At 41.7% G+C, this 21,745-nt stretch overlaps 1 protein-coding gene across 1 annotated transcript in view; it reads right to left on the reverse strand.

Moving 5' to 3' along the window:
• LOC145389727 (protein trachealess-like) overlaps positions 1 to 21,745 on the reverse strand; it is a 184,914-nt gene that overhangs the window by 59,380 nt on the left and 103,789 nt on the right. The window contains exons 3-4 of the mRNA XM_080264925.1: positions 14,372 to 14,459; positions 7,406 to 7,553 (exon numbers count right to left, since the gene is read on the reverse strand). Coding sequence (XP_080121051.1) covers positions 7,406 to 7,553; positions 14,372 to 14,459 — 236 coding nt within the window. The remainder of the gene's footprint in view (positions 1 to 7,405; positions 7,554 to 14,371; positions 14,460 to 21,745) is intronic.

Here is a 21,745-nt window from a genome sequence, read left to right on the forward strand (position 1 = left end):
GGGGGGTTACGTGTCGGGAATAAGAGCGTGAGGGGGAGGGAGACAAAGAAATGGTACAAAAATCGCTGGAATTGTGTAAATGAGTGAGAGCAAATATAGGATTACGGGTAGTCTTGTTTTGGGTGGTGAGTGGCGGTGGTGGTGGAACAGATGTGCCTCCTGGACCAACACACACTGCACAAACTCACAAAATGCACACATGACAAAAACACACTGCACACTCACATAATGCACACATGACAAAAACATACACTGCAGACACACACACATAATGCACAAATGACAAACACACTACACACACACTCACACAATGCATACAAGACAAAAGGGAGGGGGGGGGGGAAACGAATGGTGCCACACAAGAACGAAAAACTTAAAAAAAACAAAAAAAACATGCCTAGTAAAAATCTCTTATCTAACAAATAAGAGGGTATTTTTATAGATGTGTGGCGAAAGTACTGCAGCCGATTTCCATAAGTGCATCAGCTGATGCACCAGCTAATGCAACAGCTGACATGTTATATACACATACAGACACATACATACAGATTTTTGCTCCCACAGACAGTGAACTTTTCCTGCTCTCAAAGCACCCCGCGAAAGACTGCTCATCCCCTCATGTTACGATTATCTGTTCCGTCTTCTACTATAAACCTCGGTTTAGGTAAATTTCCAAGCATGTATATTATGACAAACTGAAAGCCTTGATTTTCTTTACTTTTTTTTTTTTCCTTTCTGCGTTTCTACTAAAAAAACTATGCAACTTTTATATCCGTGGTATTTTCGCATTACGTTCAGGAAGCTACTAGATCCACTCTAGATATCCCAACCAATTAGAATTACCTACTGACGGAAAACTGACCTAGCGACGTTAAGAGTATTACAGGATTTTAATTTTGTAGCAAATATGATGTCATACGAAATACTAGGACTGGCTGACGAGAAATAAAGGAATTCTCGTAGTTTGGGAGATATATCTATGCAAAGAAATAACAAGGCAACACGCTACATCTGCACCCTCCTCCTCCTCCTCCTCCTCCTCATCATCATCATCATCATCATCATCATCATCAAAGTCATCGTCTTCGTCCTCGTCGTCATCGCAATAAAGGACCGCAAAATTCTCACACCAAGGTTTATAACTGCACTTACACAAAATATAATGTTGTAATTAAGTTCAATAACAAGACGAAAAACAACCCCACGATAAGAACTTCTAACCCAAGGACACTAACACAACACCATTCCTCTTTACTCAATACCCCCATCTACTCAATGCTATAAGTTTGCTATCACTTTACGACCTTATATCAGCTTAGGAGAGACCCTTCGAATTTCGTAGGCTACAGTCTTCATTAACTCCTTCATTTCGAGAGGTCTTTCCAAACCCATATGACAAATCTAGTAGCAGCAAGAATAACTTCATTAAAAAAAACCATTTTGATGCTGTTATGAACCCAGGGTAATCTGAAAAGTGAACTCGGTAGACTGCAGGCTTAAGATGCCGTTCTGTAGTACACCATCCTCCTTTCGCGGGAGAGGGAAGTAGTTGAGGGACGTGCGTATAACCAGGCAGTGGATCCATCAGGTTATACCAACGCCACCCCGTGAAGGCGTCCCTCTCCTGCAAAAGACGTCATCACTAACGTATATATCAGTGACGCAAACCAACTCCATCACGTCTCAGGTTACTCAATGTCCCTCCCCACTTAATATACTGCTGGTGTCCTTTATGCGGTTAAGATGTGCATGTTTTAAGGTGTCCTACGTCACTGTGCAGGTAAATGAGGACACCTGCCCTTTATATGCACGGCTGGCGTTTATATGTATGTCCTGTTCGTTCAAGTTGGGCACCTGATTCCCTTTCTTGAAGTGTCTTTTTTTTTTTTTCTGTTTTTTGGACATCTCATCGGACGTTTAATTAGAATAGTTTAAAAGTTTCCTACAGCTTCTTCTATACCTCTAGAGTCCAATGTGATACTGTATTTTTGTCCTATTTCTTTAAGTGTCCAGATATGATGCTGTGGTTTAGTCCTTAAGTGTCCTGATGTGATGCTACTGTTTTGTCCTCTTAAGTGTCCAGATGTGATGCTATAGTTCTGTCCTCTTCAGTGTCCAGATATGATGCTACATTTTGTCCTTAAGTGTCCAGATATGATGGTATAGTTTTGTCCTATATCTTGTGTCCAGATGTGATGCTACAGTTTTGTCCTCTTACGTGTCCAGATGTGATACTACAGTTTTGTCCTTTCTTAAGTGTCCAAGTGATAGTACACTTTTGTCCCACATCTTAAGTGTCCAATTGTCTTATTATCTCTAGTTTTCCTGCACCGTACGTGAAATAACGACATGAACTGGACACGTAAGATTTGTAAGTCCCGAAGTCAATTAAAGTTTTCCCAAATACATAAGTTTTTTTTTGTTTCTTCATAGATTACGTATGGTATGTGGAAAAGTCCCCTCGCCTCTTCACCCCGAGAACGTCTTTCATACTCCTGGTTAAAGTCACACTACGTCACACTAATTTGGGTCTGAGTCACCTTGTAGTGGAGGGGTTAATGAGGGATTGATCTAACCCTTATAGTAAAAAAATCTAAGTTAATGGAATTGTCTGGAGATGGCAAGAAGAGAGCAGAAGACGTCATTGTGGTGAAGGGGTTTTAAGGGATGGATTAATTGGATTTGCGCCTTGTGTATTTAGGGATCCTTAAAGCGTGATTTTCTCTCTCTCTCTCTCTCTCTCTCTCTCTCTCTCTCTCTCTCTCTCTCTCTCACACACACACACACACACACACACACACACACACACACCTATCCCTTGCATCATCACATTCCAGTGACTCAATTTCCTTACAACATGACTCACACCACAAGCAAGCCCTCCCAAACACTCATCCTTAAAATTATTGAAACATCGCCTGAGTCACCACATCCCTTTACTCACCACAGCCATCAACATAGGTCTTGACTCACCACAACCCCACCTACTTCAGCATCACGCCCACACTCATCACACACGCCCTGATTCATTCTTCTAAGCCATCACACACCCTACCATTTTCAACATCATGCAACTCGTACCCCACAACTCATACACACTTATTCTTTTCAGTAACAGAAAGGGCGAAGGTATATTCATATCTCTACTTTCTGATGGTGATGTGTTAGAGTTATGTGGATCAGACGTAGTTAGCCTGCATGCCACGTTACAGACAGCACTCAGCAGCGACGTAGGAAAGTCAAAATATGCACACCAAAAACAATCTAGTAGTGTTATTAGGGTCACTGATGTAAAACTGAATTATACCTCTTCACACACAGTAATGAAGAGTCAGGTTTAAAGATGTTGACTTGTACTTGTGCATAAAGTTTGGCGCTAAGGATGACAGTAAACGCGTGTGAAACATTTGGTTCTTATTTAAAACTTATACCATGGGAAATAATTATCCTATGTTAAATATTACCTTAAGAATTCAGTTCAGTAGCAACCTTTCTCTACGGTGAAAATGGGTACACGACAAATCTCGAAGCCTCGGATCACTAGAAACAGGAATCTTGGTAGGCTACTCACGAACAAAATATTTTTACTTCACAAGTTGCACGGTGATGCTCCCGGCGCCATTCCCTCTCTGACTGACGAGACTGAGTTCGGTCTTACTTGCCCTGAACAGACTGAGTGTGGTTCGACTCAAATCGACTCGAACCCCGAGGTTTAAAAATTTTCTGAAGTACTAACGAGACATACAAACTCAGCACTATGGCGAGTCGTATAGCCATGACTCAACTCTGATTCTTTTCAGTATGCGCACAGCCATACTGTTAACAATGATTTCACAAGTACGATCAGAAATTGAGGGCTTGCCAACACCATCATCATCCATTTTGTAAGCCTATGACCAACACTCCTTACCTCTCTACACATCCCCTCATTCATACCAACCTTCATATTCGCCACTCACGCTCTTCGACACCCCCCCTTGACTCAGGACCCACATACCCTGAAACTCATCTTCCAAACGTACCACTATCCCCTTACCCAACCTCACAATTAACCACTCTTCCTTTTACCCTTACTCATACCATATTCCTGCCTCTTATCAACACCATATTCCTGCCTCACACCTGTTATATTCCCTTTTTCTTTTACTCACACCCTTACTCATCCCCGTAACTGTACACTCATCGCCGACTCATCTCCCTAATTTACATCGCATTCCCTGCCAGGTACCCTTCCATTCGTTCCATATTTACTTACTCATATCCTTATTCACACCATATTCCATATTTCGTCCCTTTACTCATTCTTCCGGCCTCACTACACATCCCCATATATTTATATTCCAATATACCATTATTCTTTCCTTACTCACTCACTCCCAAGACCTTCCCCCGCCCCACCGTGCATTCCCTGCCTCATACCCTCACTCATCCCACATCCTCTTACTCATTCCGTCACCAAGCACTTCCTCCCGCCTTCCCCCCAACACACACACACACACACACACACACACACACACACACACACACACACACACATCCCATTACCGTCATCTGGCATATCTGCCTGGATTAGTACATAAAAAGAGAGCGATGGACTATCAGACCAGGCCTCTCCCTTATCAAACGTCATTTCCTTATCTCTACTGCTTTCTATCGTTCCTCATTTATATATATATTTTTCCCCTGTCTTTCTACCCCTCCCCCAACTCCTGTTTTTATCTTGATCGGGCTTTTTTGTAGTTATTCGGTTTGTGTCTCTTCTTCGCTCTCACTTTCTCCTCTCCCTCTACTCAGCTTCTCTCATCTTTTCTCTTCCTCCTCCTCCTCCTCCGGTCTGTTTTCTCTTTCCTGCTTCCTCTCTATCCCCCTTTCTCTTCTCTCCCCCCCCCCTTCTCTACCTCCCCGTTCTCCCTCATCTCTCAATTCCTCTTCCATCTCCCCCCTCCTCCTCTCCCTCAGCTCCAGTTCCCCTCCTTCTCCTGGGGTCGTATCCTCTCCCCTTCCTCCTATCCACTGTCTCCCCTTCTCCCTAGACATCCATTCCATCTCTCCCTCCCCTTCTTCACCTCTTACCCTTCCTCCTCACTCTGCTCGGTTCACTCCTCAATTCCACTTACCTACCCATCCCCTCTCCTCCCCCTTTCTCACCTCCTCGTCCACTGTGTCCTCACCCTCTATCATCCACCTCCCTCTCCCCTCCCCTCCCCCCTTCTCCCCGTGTCACTCAATGCGGGGTCCCAGCAGAGAGCCCCGGGATTTACTATTTATCTTGGGGGCTGGACTGTGAGGGGCCGGAAAGGGAAAGGGAGCTTGGCAGTACCGCGTAATATATATATATATATATATATATATATATATATATAAAATGTATGTGTGTGTATATGTGTGCGTGTGTGCGCGTGAATGATTGTGATTCTCTTTGTTCTTAATTGTGTTTATGTACAAAAGTAAAGCCTTTTACATACATCACTTGTGCATCAGGCGTGGTATTTGTATTCGAGAACCAACTGTAGCACTTGTCTCCCTCAACACCAACACCTCACTCTACCTCAGCACACACGCTGCCTCTCCTACTCCTACTGCATTACATATAACCACTATTTAGCCGTCACCATATAACATTCTCCATTTCCTCTACAACATTTGTATATAAATTCTTAAATCTTTAATCTGACAACGTATTTTTAGTTCTCCACAGACTAAATTGAAGAGGTATTGTATTTCCACAGCTTGTTTGTCTTTCTTTGCTTTTAAACTCTCTTCAGTTTGGTGTCATACCTTTATTTCTTCACCAATTCGCTTCAAGACTGCGACAACTGTTTCCTGGGCAAATTCTCTTTTCATTTTTACTTTTTTCCTTTATTTCAGCCTTCTCGGGGGTTTTTAAAATCAAATACACACAAACACCTGTACTCTGAGATCCGATGTACCTGTATGTTAATTAATCACGACAAATTGTACGGAAATATTTACGTGTACTAGGGCCTTGTGGAGACCATCTTGCATTCCCCTGAGTTGGTTGGCAATTTAATTCTTTCTACTTCCAGCTTAGTCAATCCCTCACTACAGTCTCTCTAAATTCTCAGGTGTATTAAATCATCTGCAGTAAGAATAAAACAAAGAGTCCTTGGGATGATGAGGCTTTGGAGGTGACCAGGCTGACGGGTAAAGTAACCTTGAGTAGCGTCAGACATGCTCATGGGTTATAACAAAGATTGAAACTAAGACATGATGAGAATTAAGCTTAGTATTGATGATAGTCTATACGGATATACTGAGGAAGTGTGAATTCTGGAGTATATTCTCTCTCTCTCTCTCTCTCTCTCTCTCTCTCTCACCTTGGATACAGGCATACATATACAGTATCTGTTACTGAGTTAGTGCGGATCCTAGTGTGTATCTCTCTCTCTCTCTTTCTCTCTCTCTCTCTCTCTCTCTCCACACACACACACACACACACACACACACATACACACACACACACACACAATCAAGAAATATTAATACTGTGCATTCATACTCAAACTTCAACACGTAATAAATCCCTTAATTCCTTCCCCTCCTCCCCATCCATGAACAATCCCGGATCTTACCTTGACGCTTCTTTTATTTCCACTTTTTAATCCTTCCCCACAAAAAAATATAAGTAAATAAAAGAAAGTCCTCAATTTCGGATCTTCCCTCTGATTTCTTACAAGTTTATTATCAAATCTCGGAAATTGATATCACTCCCTTAACCATCCCAAGACTTAACATGGCCACTTTACACGTCCTTATCACCCCCCCTCCCCTGAACAATCGAGTCTTGCTTCTGAACGACTTAAATTTATACAGCCACCCAAAAAATAAAAATGGAATCCCTTCTCCCCCCAAAAAAACTTCCCCCCAAAAGAAAATTCTGGGACTTACTTCTGAGCGTTTCACTTCGATTTCAACTCCCCTCCCCCCCCCAAAAAAAAGGAAAATACATAAAAATGGAAATCCTTCACCCGCAACCCCACCTTTTTCCCCTCCGCGGGTCATCGCCTTACACTTTCAATTTTCAAGACTCAAAAATGGATCCATGACCTTAAGAATTTTACATTAACAATTTCATATAATCTAAAATACATCTCCCATCTCCACGCCAACCAGCCAAAAACATACAGTACCCCACTCCCAAACAATCCCGAATCTTACGTTTCAGCGTCCTATACTTACATTATTGAACTTATTTTAATGTAACCCCCCTTTCCTCCAAATAATTCCGAGTTTTATTTCAGGGGATCTCACACTCCTATGCTCAAACTCCCCTCAAAATTGAAATCCTCCACAATTTACCCCTCACTCTTCCATTTCAATCACCCCAATAATGCAGATCTCCCTCCCCCTCCCCCCTCTCCATAAGAACAATCCCTGGTCTTACCTTTGAGCGCCTTGGCCTGGTTGAGGTCGCGAGGCCATGGAGGGTCCCCGTGTAAGGTAAATTCCCGCAGCTTGAGGTAGGAGATGGTGAGGCGGATGATGGAGGCCTTGTCCAGCTGGGAGGTGATGGCGGGGGGCAGCGGCAGCATCTGGGGGCACGGAAGGGCACGGTAGGTTAGTAAATCAAAGTAAGGAAAGGTAGGTTAGGTTAGGTTAGGTGAAGTGGTGGTGGTCGGTCAAGCTAGATTAGGTTAATTTAGGTAAGGTGTTGCAAGGTAAGACAAGGTAGAGAAAGGTAAGGTAAGGTTAGGAAGACTTAGATTAGGTTACGTGAATGTGTAAAGTTACGTCACGTTAGATCAGGTTAAGGAAGGTTAGATCTGATTATGTTAAATTAGGGAGGTGCTCTACCGTGATGATTTTAAGTTATGTCAGGCGGTGTTAGGATAGGCAGAGTGAGACCATACCAGATTAAGAGAGACATAGCAAGCTTAGGCCTTAGCGAGGTGAATTAAAACCAGGTTGTGTTAATTCTGGCTACGTTAAATTAAGCAAGGTGAGTTTCGGTCAGGTTGGCTCTGAGAGAGAAAAAAGTGTATCATTTCACAGTGCCGTGATTATTCATGTAGATGCCGTATACCCATATTCTGAAACAGTGCTGGGTTACTTAAAAGAATGGACACGGGGCAAGGAAAGGAACAAGGCAGGCAGGTAGGGTAGGTCAGGTGTGTGATTGGCAGACGTTATAGTAATTCACCTGTAATTTCAACCTTATTCTCACCTGATCAAGAGCAATTACTTTGGTCCCTCATTAATCACTATGCTATATGCTTTTGAGGGATAATAATAACAATAATAATAACAACAATAATAATAATAAAATAATAATAATAATAATAATAATAATAATAATAATCTATCTATCTATCTATTGCCAGACGCCTCAATCCCGTTTGAGGTGGCCACAAACAAATCGCCTCCAAGTCGCCGTCCCCCGCCATTTCACTCCCCTGCTCCCAACTCACACCCCCCTCTCTCATATACCTCTCCACCCCATCTCTCCATCTCATCCTCGGCCTCCCCCTCCCTCTCTCCCCCTCCACCTCACTCACATACACTCTCTTCGTCAGTCTTTCACCCTCCATCCTCTCCACATGGCCAAACCACCTCAGTGTGTTCCTCATAACGCTTCCTATCACATCCACATCAACACCACAACGCTCCTTTATAATAATAATAATAATAATAATAATATCAGAACTACCGGTATCACGAAACTCTTCTTCAATATTATTTCACTATCTACTAGACTGCAGAAATTTGACCCCCCAAAACGGATATCACTCTCCTCATCATTAACCAAACATGCTGATATCTGCTTTATTTTCCCAGTCACTAGCCTTCCTTAACTCTTCCCTACAACACTCAACAATTTTACTTTACAGCAATTCTACACACACTTTCATCACCTTTACTCCTGTACAGGGGTAGCCACAACCATTTTCCACTCCACTCATTCTTCTCATCAAAGCTTTCTGGCATACTTTCCACAAATATTTCATTGAAATTTCTTCATTACATATATACCTTCTCAACACTAACTGCTTTGCCATTCCTTACCTTTTTATTATACAGGGAGAGGAAGGGGTAGGCCAAAGATGAGATGGAGGGATGGAGTGGAGAGGTATATGAAAGAGGGGAGTGTGAGCTGGCAGCAGGGCAGTGAAATGGCGGGGGACAGGGCGACATGGAGGCGATTAGTTTGAGGCCACCCCTTACGGGATTAAGGCGTCTGGCGATAGATATATTCTTTCTTTCCCCACTAAGGTATCTGGGGCACTAAATTGTTTCTGTACAGACGTTCATCGCATATCTAAAAATGAATATCTTTCCAGCTGGTTTATATTATTTTTTGCATCTGCGGGTATTCTTCCTTTACTGATAACTCCTATTATCCCAGCTTCTCCATAAATCACGACCACCTCACCGAAAGAGAGGATAACTTCAATTAAATAAGATAAATGATACACGATCTGGTTGGGTCAGGCAGGGGATACTGAGGCAGCTAAATGATGTCAAACTAAACCAAACTACTAAACTACTGCCTAAACAACCTTCATTATACCACAGCACAAACACACCGCGGTAAACGCCAAACATCTTTCCATTAACCCCTCCACGTCGTCTTCTACTTACTTCTTACTACTTCAGGACGATTTTATCCACCTTAGGAAAGCTCTATCGTAATGAAGGGGTTAATGAAGGCTCTAGCTTCTTCAGTGAAAAATTAATCTCATCCTGAAATGAATAAAATCGTCTGAAATTAAGGAAGAAAAACTATTAAAGATGTCCTCGGGCTGAAGGGATTAACCGCCTCATTCAGATAGTTTTTGTTTTCTTCTTGCGATTCTCAGACGATTTTATTCAGCTTCAGATTTTTTGAACCCCAGTCAACTCTTTCGTTACTAAATCTCCCCATAGCTGAACAAAAGAAATCGTCTGTAGGTAGCGAAGAAAAATATATAAATGAGGTCCCAAGGCTGAAGGTAGTAATAAGCTTTTCTCTGTTCAATTATCGACCACTTTGCGCCACAGCCAACGCGCGTCAAGTTAAAAAGGATGGTCCAAGCAGAGACCATATTTAGGAGTGGGTATCTGGAGGAAGGCATCGATTTATCGCCCTGACAGCCATCCATCCATCCAGCCATCCACACGGACAGGCCAATGCAATAGCCTTTTTGATCCGACACGCACAGAGGCACTACAAGGACACACAATATACTGGTTACGTACAGTAATTAAAAGAGCAAGAATAACAAACTGTTCGCTTGTGAAAGTAAGTTTTCAAAATCCTGCCAAAAACTGGTTGTTTCAATTCGAGTCTAGAGCCTAGCGTCACCGTGTAATGATGGTGTGGGTCTTCAGAAGTTAAGAATGTCTCCACTCCCTACTGTCAACAGTGGATTTATGCGCTTAGCAACTATTGGCCGACAGGCGAAGGCAGTACGCAAAGTATCTTCTGTGTATCTTGGCACGGACAGACAATGGCATTTCGATGGCGGCAAAATACATGTCCCTCAGCACCATCTCCTTATCCATTTCCCGATGGACATTGCAGAAGGGTAACCTCACCCTGCAACACACTAGACTCAAGTCCACATGCGCTTGGGACCATAACAACAACAGCAACAACAACCAGTCCCCACGTCTGAAGGGTTGACTGTACCATTCTGTATATGTTGACTTGTGTTAGTCATTCGTCATTATCTTATTTAACTTTTTTTTTTTTTTTTTTTTTTTATTTTTTGAGCGTGCATGATTGACTGGCAGTGGCCGAGTCGGTAGAAAGATGGTATATTGTTCCACTAGACTCGGGTTCGAAGTCCGGCTGGGGCAGGGAACAGGTTAAAGATTGAGTGTCATTAAAAGAAGACTTTACTGATGTACCAAAGACCCACCGACACGCCAAAACACTTCCACCAATACCAATACACCAGTCCTGTACACGAGAGCCTTAGCAAGCACTCGATAAGGAAGATGGAAGTTAAGGCGCTGTCACAAGGGCGTTTATCCCGACTGAAAATTGCAGACCTACGCCAGCACCACCACGGTACGAACTCTGTGAAAACTCTGCGATAATTGCCGAGATTTTGGAGACACCCCTGGTCAGGACAAGCGCCCGTGTGACCGCCCGTTTAGCGCCGAGGTGTTGACATGCGGAGGTGTGAAGTACGTAGGAGGACGGTTGGGCATCAGGGAACGGGCTGGCAAGTCTATGCTCAGAGTTGCGCACATTAAAAAAAAAAAAGTATACAAGTATATTGGCGTGTACGTCTCTCTCTCTCTCTCTCTCACTCTCTCTCTCTCTCTCTCTCTCTCTCACACACACACACACACACACATACACACACACTAAGGACTATTAATTCACGTTGCTGAGCTGAGATAGAGCGAGAGGGGGAGGAGTGGACGGTCTGATAAAGGCTGTGGTTTGCATACCCCACGGTCAAATGGCGGTGTGTGTGTGTGTGTGTGTGTGTGTGTGTGTGTGTGTGTGTGTGTGTGTGTGTGTGTGTGTGTGTGTGTGTGTGTGTGTGTGTGTGTGTGTGTGTGTGTGTGTGTGTGTGTGTGTGTGTGTGTGTGTGTAGAAAAATAAGAATGTGGGTAGGTGAATAGTTGTGTTGATGCGGAAATGTAGGCGATGGGGTGTGTAGTGGGTGGGAGGGTGTAGGTGATGATATGGATATGCATCTGTAGGTGTGGCTGGGTGTGGGGAATGTGTGGATGTGGGTGTGCAAAATAAATGAGTGTGGAAAGGGAGGGGAATGTGGTAGGTTGATGTCTTGTGTGTGTGGGGAGGGAAGGGGTGGGGGGACAGAGGTAATCGAACTGTGGGGGAGGAGTAAGTGTGGGGGAGGAGTAAGTGTGGGGGAGGGGCATATGAAGTAGGAGCTGTTGAAGAAATGACAGAGTGGTACAGTGGGGATGAAGGTGGGTGGTGGTTGTGGTGGTGGTGGTGGTGGTGGTGGTGGTGGTGGTGGTGGTGGTGATGGTGGTATAGTGTACTGCGGACAGGTGAATGATTTGGTGGATTATATGAAGATGCGATTGTGTGGTGGGGTGTGAATGAGTCATGTGCGTGTGTGGGCGGTGTGAGTGTGGGCTGAGGTAGGCCTAAGTGGGGTGGGGTGAAGTGGGATGTGTTGTGAGTGTGGGCTGAGGTAGGTGGGGTGGTGCGAGGTGTGATGTGGTATGTGTGGTGTGGAGTGGTGTGGGGTTGCATGAGGTTTGGTGTGGTGGTATGGTGTCGGGTTGTGTCGGGTGGGGTGGTGTCGGATAGAGTGGTGTGAAGTGGGGTGGGGTGAAGTGGGGTGGGGTGAAGTGGGGTGGGGTGAAGTGGGGTGGGGTGAAGTGGGGTGGGGTGAAGTGGGGTGGGTTGGGGAGGGGTGTATGTGTGGGCTGGTATAGGGTTGTAAGAGTTTATGGGTACGATGGGGTGGCGTGTTGTGTGGCTGTAGGTTTGGGGCTGGTGGTGGGGAATTGTGGGTTGGGTGGGGGTGGATGTGGTGTGACGTGTGAGTGGGGTGGTATGGTGAGTAGGTGTGTTCGTGTGCTACAGTTGGTGGGTGGGGTGGTAAGGTGTGTGGATGGTGTGGTGTGGTGTGGTTTGGTGTAGGTGGGGCGGTATCATATAAGGATTACCCTGGAGTGACTCAGAGTGTCGCCTGGATAAACGCACCATTGTCATCACACAATTACTATTAATATTACTGACGTCACCCTTCCATTCACCATAGCATTAATAAGCGTCACTACTACTACTACTACTACTACTACTACTACTACTACTAATCTTTCACTACGCACAAACATACACACAGACCTCTAACCCTACCCGCCTCCCCTCCCCACACAGGGCCCCCTGATTAATTGGCAACCTGTCGCTTATTACCTGGGACGGTTCTCTCTCTCTCTCTCTCTCTCTCTCTCTCTCTCTCTCTCTCTCTCTCTCTCTGTATGTATGTATGTATGTATGTATGGCTGCTTATCCACACCGTCTAAGAATTATTTAACCTATTTTCGCATAACAAATCAATAAATGAATCAATCAATCACCCAATCAGCCAAACTATTTATCAATCAATCTCTCCATACCTTCTGTTCAAAAAAGTCCAATATTCAAAATTTTCTAATCCTTAAAGCATGTGACGTGAAAAAAGGAAAAAAAAAAAAACTTCAAAAATTCACCCCAAATTGTTAACTCGACCCAGACCGCTCTTCAAATAACTCTCCCCCTCTTCCTACGCACGTCATCGTCAAATTTCACGCACTCATTTCTTCACTCCTCACATACGGTAGTGCGCGCGAAAATATAATGTGCCAAATCAGTTTAAAATGCTGGCATTCAGGAGTACTTATTATTATTATTTTTTTTTTAATATATTTTGCATCCCGATGTGCTTTTTTTTTTTTTTAATGGTGCTTTCAGTGTACTCTAGAGCCTGCATTCTCATAGATCAAGGAAGCTCCCTAACACATCTTCCTTAGCGAATTTTCCTTTAAGATGGCTGGTTAATATCCTTCAGTACGTTAATTATTCAGAAAATGGAGATATTGGAAGGATTTATACAACAGAAGAGGATAGTGGATAGCTCCCTAATCTTCTTCCTTAGCGATTTATTTCTTTAATATGGCTGGTTAATATACTTCTGTTCGTAATTCATGCAGAATATGGCGATAATGGAAGGATTTACATTGCAGAGAAGAGGGGCGTATGGTGTAATAAACAAAATAAATCGCTTAGGAAGAGGTGTCAGGGAGCTTCCTCAACCGACGAGAATACGGACTTACGTGGCATACAGAATAGAAGGATTCGTGACACCATCTCCCTTGTGATTCATTTCTCTTTTACATATTACACTTTAAAAATCTCTCTGATCCCTGTGCATATTAACCACTTCAGGCCACGGACGCACTTTGTAATTCATGTTTGCTGTCACCAGTCTATTCAGCTTTGGATAGACTTTACGAAAACGGGGAGGGATAGGTTAAAGATTCATTTACCCCTTCACTTCAAGAGGCCTCCCAGCTGAATAAAATCGTCTCATGGTGGTCTATGTAACGTGAAAAATAGTGCAGAATGAAAAATACCCCACCGGATTGAAAGGTGTAATATTTAGCCTGCAAATCACGTACCCATAACTTGCCCGTGCATCCAAATCACGTGCATTTACATAATTCAGTATCTTATTGCAAGCTTCATAATTCACGTACTTTCATATCAATCATTTATCCACTACGTGTAATTTAGTTTCTTGCACCTTCTTGATACTTCCACCAGTCAGTTAAGTTCCTTCACAATACACGTACCCTTCTTTAACAATTCACGTATCCTACATTACCAATAAAGTACAAATCATACAGGCTATCTTTTCTAACAATTCACGTACTATAATAAATCACGTACCTTTGCCAGCTCGTAAAACTCGTAGTTCTCCTTCCCTCGTCTGGACCGAGCCGCGTCACGTGATTTCTCTTTCCGAAGCTCCAAGATGCTGTGGGAGAGAGAAAAAAAGTGAGTGAGAAGACAAACACACAAACACACACACACACACACACACACACACACACACACACACACACACACACACACGAGATAACAGGAGATAATAGGAGATAAGCAGCAAGTAAAGCCTAATACTATTGTTAACGTATCTTGGTTATTTCGACTAATACTACACGATTCCATTTAGTTAAAAAATAATAAGCATGAACAAAGAAGGAGAATAGTTTTTTTTTTGAAGTGAAAAAAGTGGTAATAAAAAGGGCGGAATGAGAGAGAGAGAGAGAGAGAGAGAGAGAGAGAGAGAGAGAGAGAGAGAGAGAGAGAGAGAGAGAGAGAGAGAGAGAGAGAGAGAGAATAAAGCCAGTAGAGAAGAAAGAGGCCAACAACCAATAGGCCTGAGTGGGGAAAGTTGGAAGAGGCCTTTGTGCTGCAGTGGAATGACAGACTGATGATGATGATAATGATGATGATGATAATAATGATAACTGTGATGATAATGATCATAATGATAGTGATAATGATAACTGTGATAATGGTAATGGTAATGATGATGTGATGCAGCGTCTAATGATGATGACTGGATAAAATAAAGAGATTAAGATATATCTATTGCACAACCATACGATAAAAATACAGATAATACTTGAGGACAGGAGGGCAAAAAAAGACATCGTACACTAAAAAGGATCAAACCTAAAGCAATCATTACAAACAAAATCGCCAAAAGGGGGGGAAAAATTACTCCCTAAAACGTTGTCTTTACCTGGCTTTCATTTGCCTGGCTAAAGGATCTCTAAGCAATTCTGTCCCTTGGCTACACAGTGACGACAATTCTTCCCTTTATATACTCTCACCTCATTATTGTTCTCCGTCTCTTTTACCTTCTTCCTACAACCCCAGTATCAAAATGAAAGATAAAAGATACTACATGAACAGTCACAAAATGGGGTGAAATCAAGATGTGATAAACCTCACAAAAATACTATATACATTAAATATAGATATTAGTTAAGGAACGTCAAAAAGTTAAATCATCCTAACCTTAACCTTTTCTCGCACTAAACAATTGAGTGAGAATCCAGAAATAGAAAAAAAAGAAGTGTAAATAACAATTGCCCAGTCATACAGGCTCCTGGATCGTTCACATATTTGACTCTGAATCTCTGCTTTACGTTACAATGAAAAACCATGTACTGTGTGTGTGTGTGTGTGTGTGTGTGTGTGTGTGTGTGTGTGTGTGTGTGTGTGTGTGTGTGTGTGTGTGTGTGTGTGTGTGTGTGTGTGTGCGCGCGCGTGCGTGCGTGCGTGCGTGTTACCTTTTCCTGATGTGTATCATAATTGCATGTGGGGCAAAACTATTTCGTCAATTACCAAGTTAAACAATATACAAGGATTATTGCCCTGTGCATCTTTATTCATACCCGGTGCTTTATCCATTAACCTCTAACCTTTGGCAGTGTCTTTACTCCCTCCACTTACACACCATCATTACTAACACATTCTATTTGACCTACCACTCCTCCTCCCACCATCAAGTTCAAGTTTAACCACCCAATTCATATCCATCTCTAGTGGCATTTTATGGACAAATGTAACGAACCTTCTATCCTACAATCATTTTTTTTTTATTCTACTGCATCTTACTCTCTAAAATCTACGTAACTTCAGCAAGCCCATTTCCACAGCTCTTACTCTTGACTTTTTAATTTCACTGCCAAAGCAAAAATCTATATCCAAAAAGATGATTGGGAACAAATTTACCTGTTCTCCTGAAGCCTCCATACACAGCTCTCCTTCTCGTGTCATGTCCTTCATAGCACCGGCAATTTTACTTCTTAGGGTCACTATTCTCCACTTCCTTTACACTTTTACTTCTTTTTTTTATCACAGCATCACGGTACTTTTGTATCACTAACTTAACAGTCGTATTATCTTGTGTAGGAAAGCCCCTTATTTATGCCGGTCAATTTTAAACATCAATGAGGGCAGAAAATGCTTAGACTACATTCTGCGTTAAATAACACAATGATAAAGCAGGTGAGAACGTCAAATTTCCTTATTATCTATCCCGTGTTTCAATAATGACGTCAACAATTTGGGTTAACTTTTCCCTTCGCGAGCTTAAGTTACGTGCGTCCTCTCTCCATCCACCGACACAACATACTGTCGGGGTGGTTTGGATCAGTTTCGAAGCGCGGCGTTGAAGCACGACGGACAGCTCGAAGACTGATCGCGCACACAGGCAAACTGAACCACCCAGCCTGCTCCACCACTGCGAGTCGTGTCCTCTAGGAAAACTGAGACTTAGTAAAAATTTATTGCTTGCGGTAACGAGTCTCGTGCCAAAGATAAACACTAATCTAACCCCTCTTTGTCAACTCTGCACGGACGGGGTGTGCGGCGAGGTATATAATTTTTTTCGCGTCCACTTGTCGCACACAAACACTTCAACACGAGGCTTCGAAGCTGACGGTGTAGCCCAGACCTGAGCCAATTTCTCTAAACACAATTATCACTTTACTTTTAAGTCACGTGCTTTCTCAAAACAAATATCACTTTACTTATGAGCCACATGCTCTCGCAAAACAATCATCACTTAACTTATGTTTAGTTATTCTCTGATCTTGTCGCTCACACAGTTTCACAAAACTCAGAACCAGTGTGCAGAACTCCCGCTCACTATTCACAAGCAGCATCTGCATACATAAAATTCGGAATACGCCTTTTAACACCGTCTCCATTTCCTTTTTACATACTTTTTCTTTAATAAGCCCATCATAACCCCATCTATGTGTATGTATTTTAAACACAGGAACATTACTCACTCCTGTCTCACTCCTGTGCTGAAACTGAAACACCCATACGGACAGCACTCTACCCTTACACATGCTTCACTAACACACACACACACACACACACACACACACACACACACACACACACACACACAAAACCAAACAAAACAGCGCTCAGCAGGCTCCCATTTACATCATTTATACTTAAAAACTGGTTTCATGGATCAATTTCGAAGCCCAGTGCTGAAAAATAATGAAGGACGATTTCCCGTTCCTACAGCAGTAGGATTTGGGACCTGGCTGTAAATCTGACTGTTGCCTGTCGTATTCTCAGGGAAGATTTGTGGCACCAAACCCTAATCATCTGCCTTAACTCCTTCAGTCCAGGATTATCTTATTTTATTCTCCTCAATTACCAACGATTGTCTTTAGCTCAGGAAAGGATACAGAACTGGAGGGGTTAATTCAGCCTGCCTCTAACCCCTCCAGTTCCAAAGGTCCTCCCTGTGCTGAATAAAATCGTCTGGTGGCAAAGATGAAACGAAAAATGCACCGGACTGAAGGGGTTTATGATCAACGTGAGGTCGATATGCATTTCAATCTAAGCTTTCATTGCCAATCCCGAAAATTGGACGTGTGGCAAGATTAACGAAACAACCATCCTTCGTCCAGTGGGATATTTGGCGGGTGAATTAACCTCTTCATAACGATGATGTCTTTTTTTTTTAACAGTCCATTCAAGCTAATTACATGCATTTTATTTTAACTTGGGGATAATGTCTCGTGGTTGGGGAGTTAATCAAGGCTATGGGTTACCTCTCCATCTCGAAAAATCCCTCAAAACTGAGGACATTTTAGGGAGAGGGCAAAAATAGAGTACAAAAGGTGTTATCGAATTGAGAGGGTTTATCCGGTGTAACGTTGTCAGAAAAAGAGAAAGGGAAAAATAGATAAAGATAGATAGAGGCACCGGGAATGGATAAAGAGACAGATATACATAAACTCCTACGTCTAAAGATAGATAAAACGATAAATATTAAAAAAGATAGAACGATAAATATGAAAAAGATAGATAGAACGATAAATGTGAAAAGGTGAAACAAAAACATGAAAAAAGATAACACAAAAATATGAAAAAACGCGAAATGATGAAAAGGATAAAAAGAAACATGAAAAAAACAAAACGAAGAATATGAAAAACATAAAACGAAAAAAATGAAGATAAAACGAAAAATATGAAAAGAGAAAAAGAAAAATATGAGAAGATAAAACGAAATATATGAAAAGATAAAACGAAAAATAAAGATAAAACAAAAAATATGAAAAAAGATAAAATGAGAAATATGAAAAAGATAAAACGAAAAATATGAAAGACAAAACGAAAAATAGGAAAAAACACGAAAAATATGAAAAAGATAAAACGATAAATATGAAAAAAAGATAAAATGATAAATGAAAATAGATACGATATAAAAAAGCTTAAACGATACATGTGAAAAAGAGAAAACGATATGAAGAGAAAACAAAAAATGAAAAAGAATGATCAATATGAAAAAAGATAAAACGAGAAATATGAGAAGATAAGAAAAATATGAAAAAAAGATAAAATGATAAATATGTAAAAAGATAAAACGAGAAATATGAAAAAAAGATAAAACGAAAAAATATGAAACAGAAAACTATATATAAGAAAATAGATAAAACGAAAAACATGAAAAAATGATAGATAAATATAAAAAAACGATATATATGAAAAATGATAAAACGATAAATATAAAAAGGACAAAGCAAAAAATATGAACAGATAAAACAATATGAAAAACTAGATTAAAAAAAAGATCTCACAAATGAGCTACTTAACCCTTTCCATCCAGCGACTCATTTTTTCTTATATTCTTCTTGTTGCCTCCAGATGATTTTACTCAGCTTAGGAGAGAGACTTATTTTTACCTGGAGGGCTTGGTTCCTGCCCTCATTAACCCCTTCACTACGAGAGGCCATTTCCAAGGTGATTTAAGATCGTAAGGGGAATGAAAGGGTGAAATAGAGAAAGAAAGACAGGATTGAGAGTAGCCTTCACGTTGCAAGCTGTATATCATCATCATCATCATCACCACTAAAAATATTCTGAGTATGATCCTAAAACAAGAATGACGAGGCACAAGAAATCATCATCATCATCATCATCACCATCATCATCATCATCACCGTCATCATCATCGTCATCATCATCATCTTCATCATCATCGTCATCATCATCGTCATCATCACAAAAATATGCAATGATTAAGACCCCTTCAAAAAGAAAAAGGCACAAAAAATCATCGCCACCATCATCATCATCATCACCATCACCACCTTCATCATCATCACCAAAAATGCGTTAAACATAATCCAAAAAAACAAGACGAAGCACAAAAACAACACACCAAACAGACTCTCTCATCAACTCTTATTTTTAATGTAATAAGGAAACTATGGCTGACACGGGGAAATTATCACAGCAGTGGTTTAATTACACGATTACATTACTTATACTGGCATGCTAATTACGGGGAAAAATAATTAAGCAGGTACTATTAGGGAAACAAATTAGGTCTTTAGGTGGGAAATTCTACCTGTAAAAATCCATAACCTATTAAATAAGCTGACCTTTATTTTTTATTTATCTGTATGTATCTACTGTATATGTATGTATGTATATATGTATGTATATATGTATGTATGTATTTAATTATTTATTCTTATTTAGAGAATTGTTGTTAATAGTAGACTCTTCAATGCATAAACAATCGTATAGCAATGAAGGGGTTAATGAAGACTGTATATAATTTCTCCATTAATAAAATTCTCCTAAACTGATATCATCTTCTGGAAATAGGAATAATAATAAATAAAATAGTCACGAATAGGTGCATTAAAAAATATAATGGTATACAATTGCAAAGAAAAAAATACTTTACTAGATCTAGGCCTCATATATTAGACCAGAGAAATTAAAAGTAAGGAAATGTATTGGACTTTGTAAGCGGTTAAATCTCGGACCCGTATTCCCATTGGTTAAGGAAGCTACCTAACACCTTTTCATAAGCGATTTATTTTGCTTATTACACCTCGCTGTCCTATTTCCTGTTATATATAGATCCTTCAAATATCGCCATACTCTGCATAAATAACTTAAAAGAGAATATTAACCAGCCATGTCCAAAAATAAATCGCTAAGGAAAATGTGTTAGGGAGCTTCCTTACCCGACGGGAATAGGGGACTAGAACCCAATTTACGTTTCATTCTTGGTGTCTTTAGTCATTTTTTTTTTCTGATTCCAAGACAATTTTTGAAAGTAGTGAGGGGAAGACCGAAGATGAGGGGATGGAAGTGAGAGGTATATGAGGGAGGGGGGAGTGACTTGGGGGGAGGGCAGTCAAATGGTGGGTGACAGGGCGACATGGAGGCGTTTTGTCTGCGGCCACCCTTTGCGGGATTAGGGCGTTGGGCTATAGATAGATAGATAGAGTTTCAGCCTTCATTAACCCCTTCACTACGAGGATGCTCTCTTGAACTGAAGAAAATCGTCTGGTTATAAAGGAAAAAAATACAGGAGGGATTATAAAGCTGAAAGATGTGGAAATGCAAATCAGAAGGAAAATTGTATGTAAAAGGAACGGTGGATTGATTTACAACAGCGTGGACGGGAAACTCAGAGGAAAGTGATGTAAAGAATGAGAAGCAAATGGTAATGATATATAAAAGGGTGAAGTGACAGGGTGAGGGATATATAGCATAGGAAGATGATGTATAAAAAGCTGTGAATTGATTTACGGCGGCGTGGACATGACACTAACAGTTTAATATATATGTTCACATCCGCCTCGCCTTCCCACACGCAAGTCCCAACACACACACACACACACACACACACACACACACACACACACACACACACACACACACACACACACCTAAATATATACATACACTCTTTATACGCCCCGAGTCTGTAGCGGAAACAACCATCTCGGCCAAAATACCAATTGCCGAAGCGATCAAGGCGGGAAACCAATCCGGGACACTTCCACACGCGTCGGCCAATGAGAGAGAGCCTCGATGAACGCGTCCCCCAAAGTCCTCACCCAATTTGCATATTCATGGTGAGTGGAATAATGAGTAATGTGGCGGAGGCTGGGGTATGGGCTGAATATACAAGGTGCAGGTGGGGTGACTGTGGAGAGCCTGCTAATGATCCCTCTTACACGGCTCCCTCCACACCGACGGGGAATGGATAAGTGGGTGCGGGGCTTCAGGTGCTCGTGGTGGTGGGAAGGAAAGGTGAGGTGGGGTGAGAGAGGTGTTGGGTGGGTGGGGGAGAGGGTGTGGGAAGAAAAAGTAGGTAGAGAACAACGTATGGGAAGAAAGAGTTGGGGAGTGAAAGGTCCTGGGTAAGGGAAGGAACTAAAGTGGGGAGAGGTATTCACGTGGGTG

Source organism: Coenobita brevimanus, chromosome 14 (genome assembly GCF_032717465.1).
Source record: "Coenobita brevimanus isolate Jiangsu-jjx chromosome 14, ASM3271746v2, whole genome shotgun sequence".
In the NCBI taxonomy this organism is placed as follows: domain Eukaryota; kingdom Metazoa; phylum Arthropoda; class Malacostraca; order Decapoda; family Coenobitidae; genus Coenobita; species Coenobita brevimanus.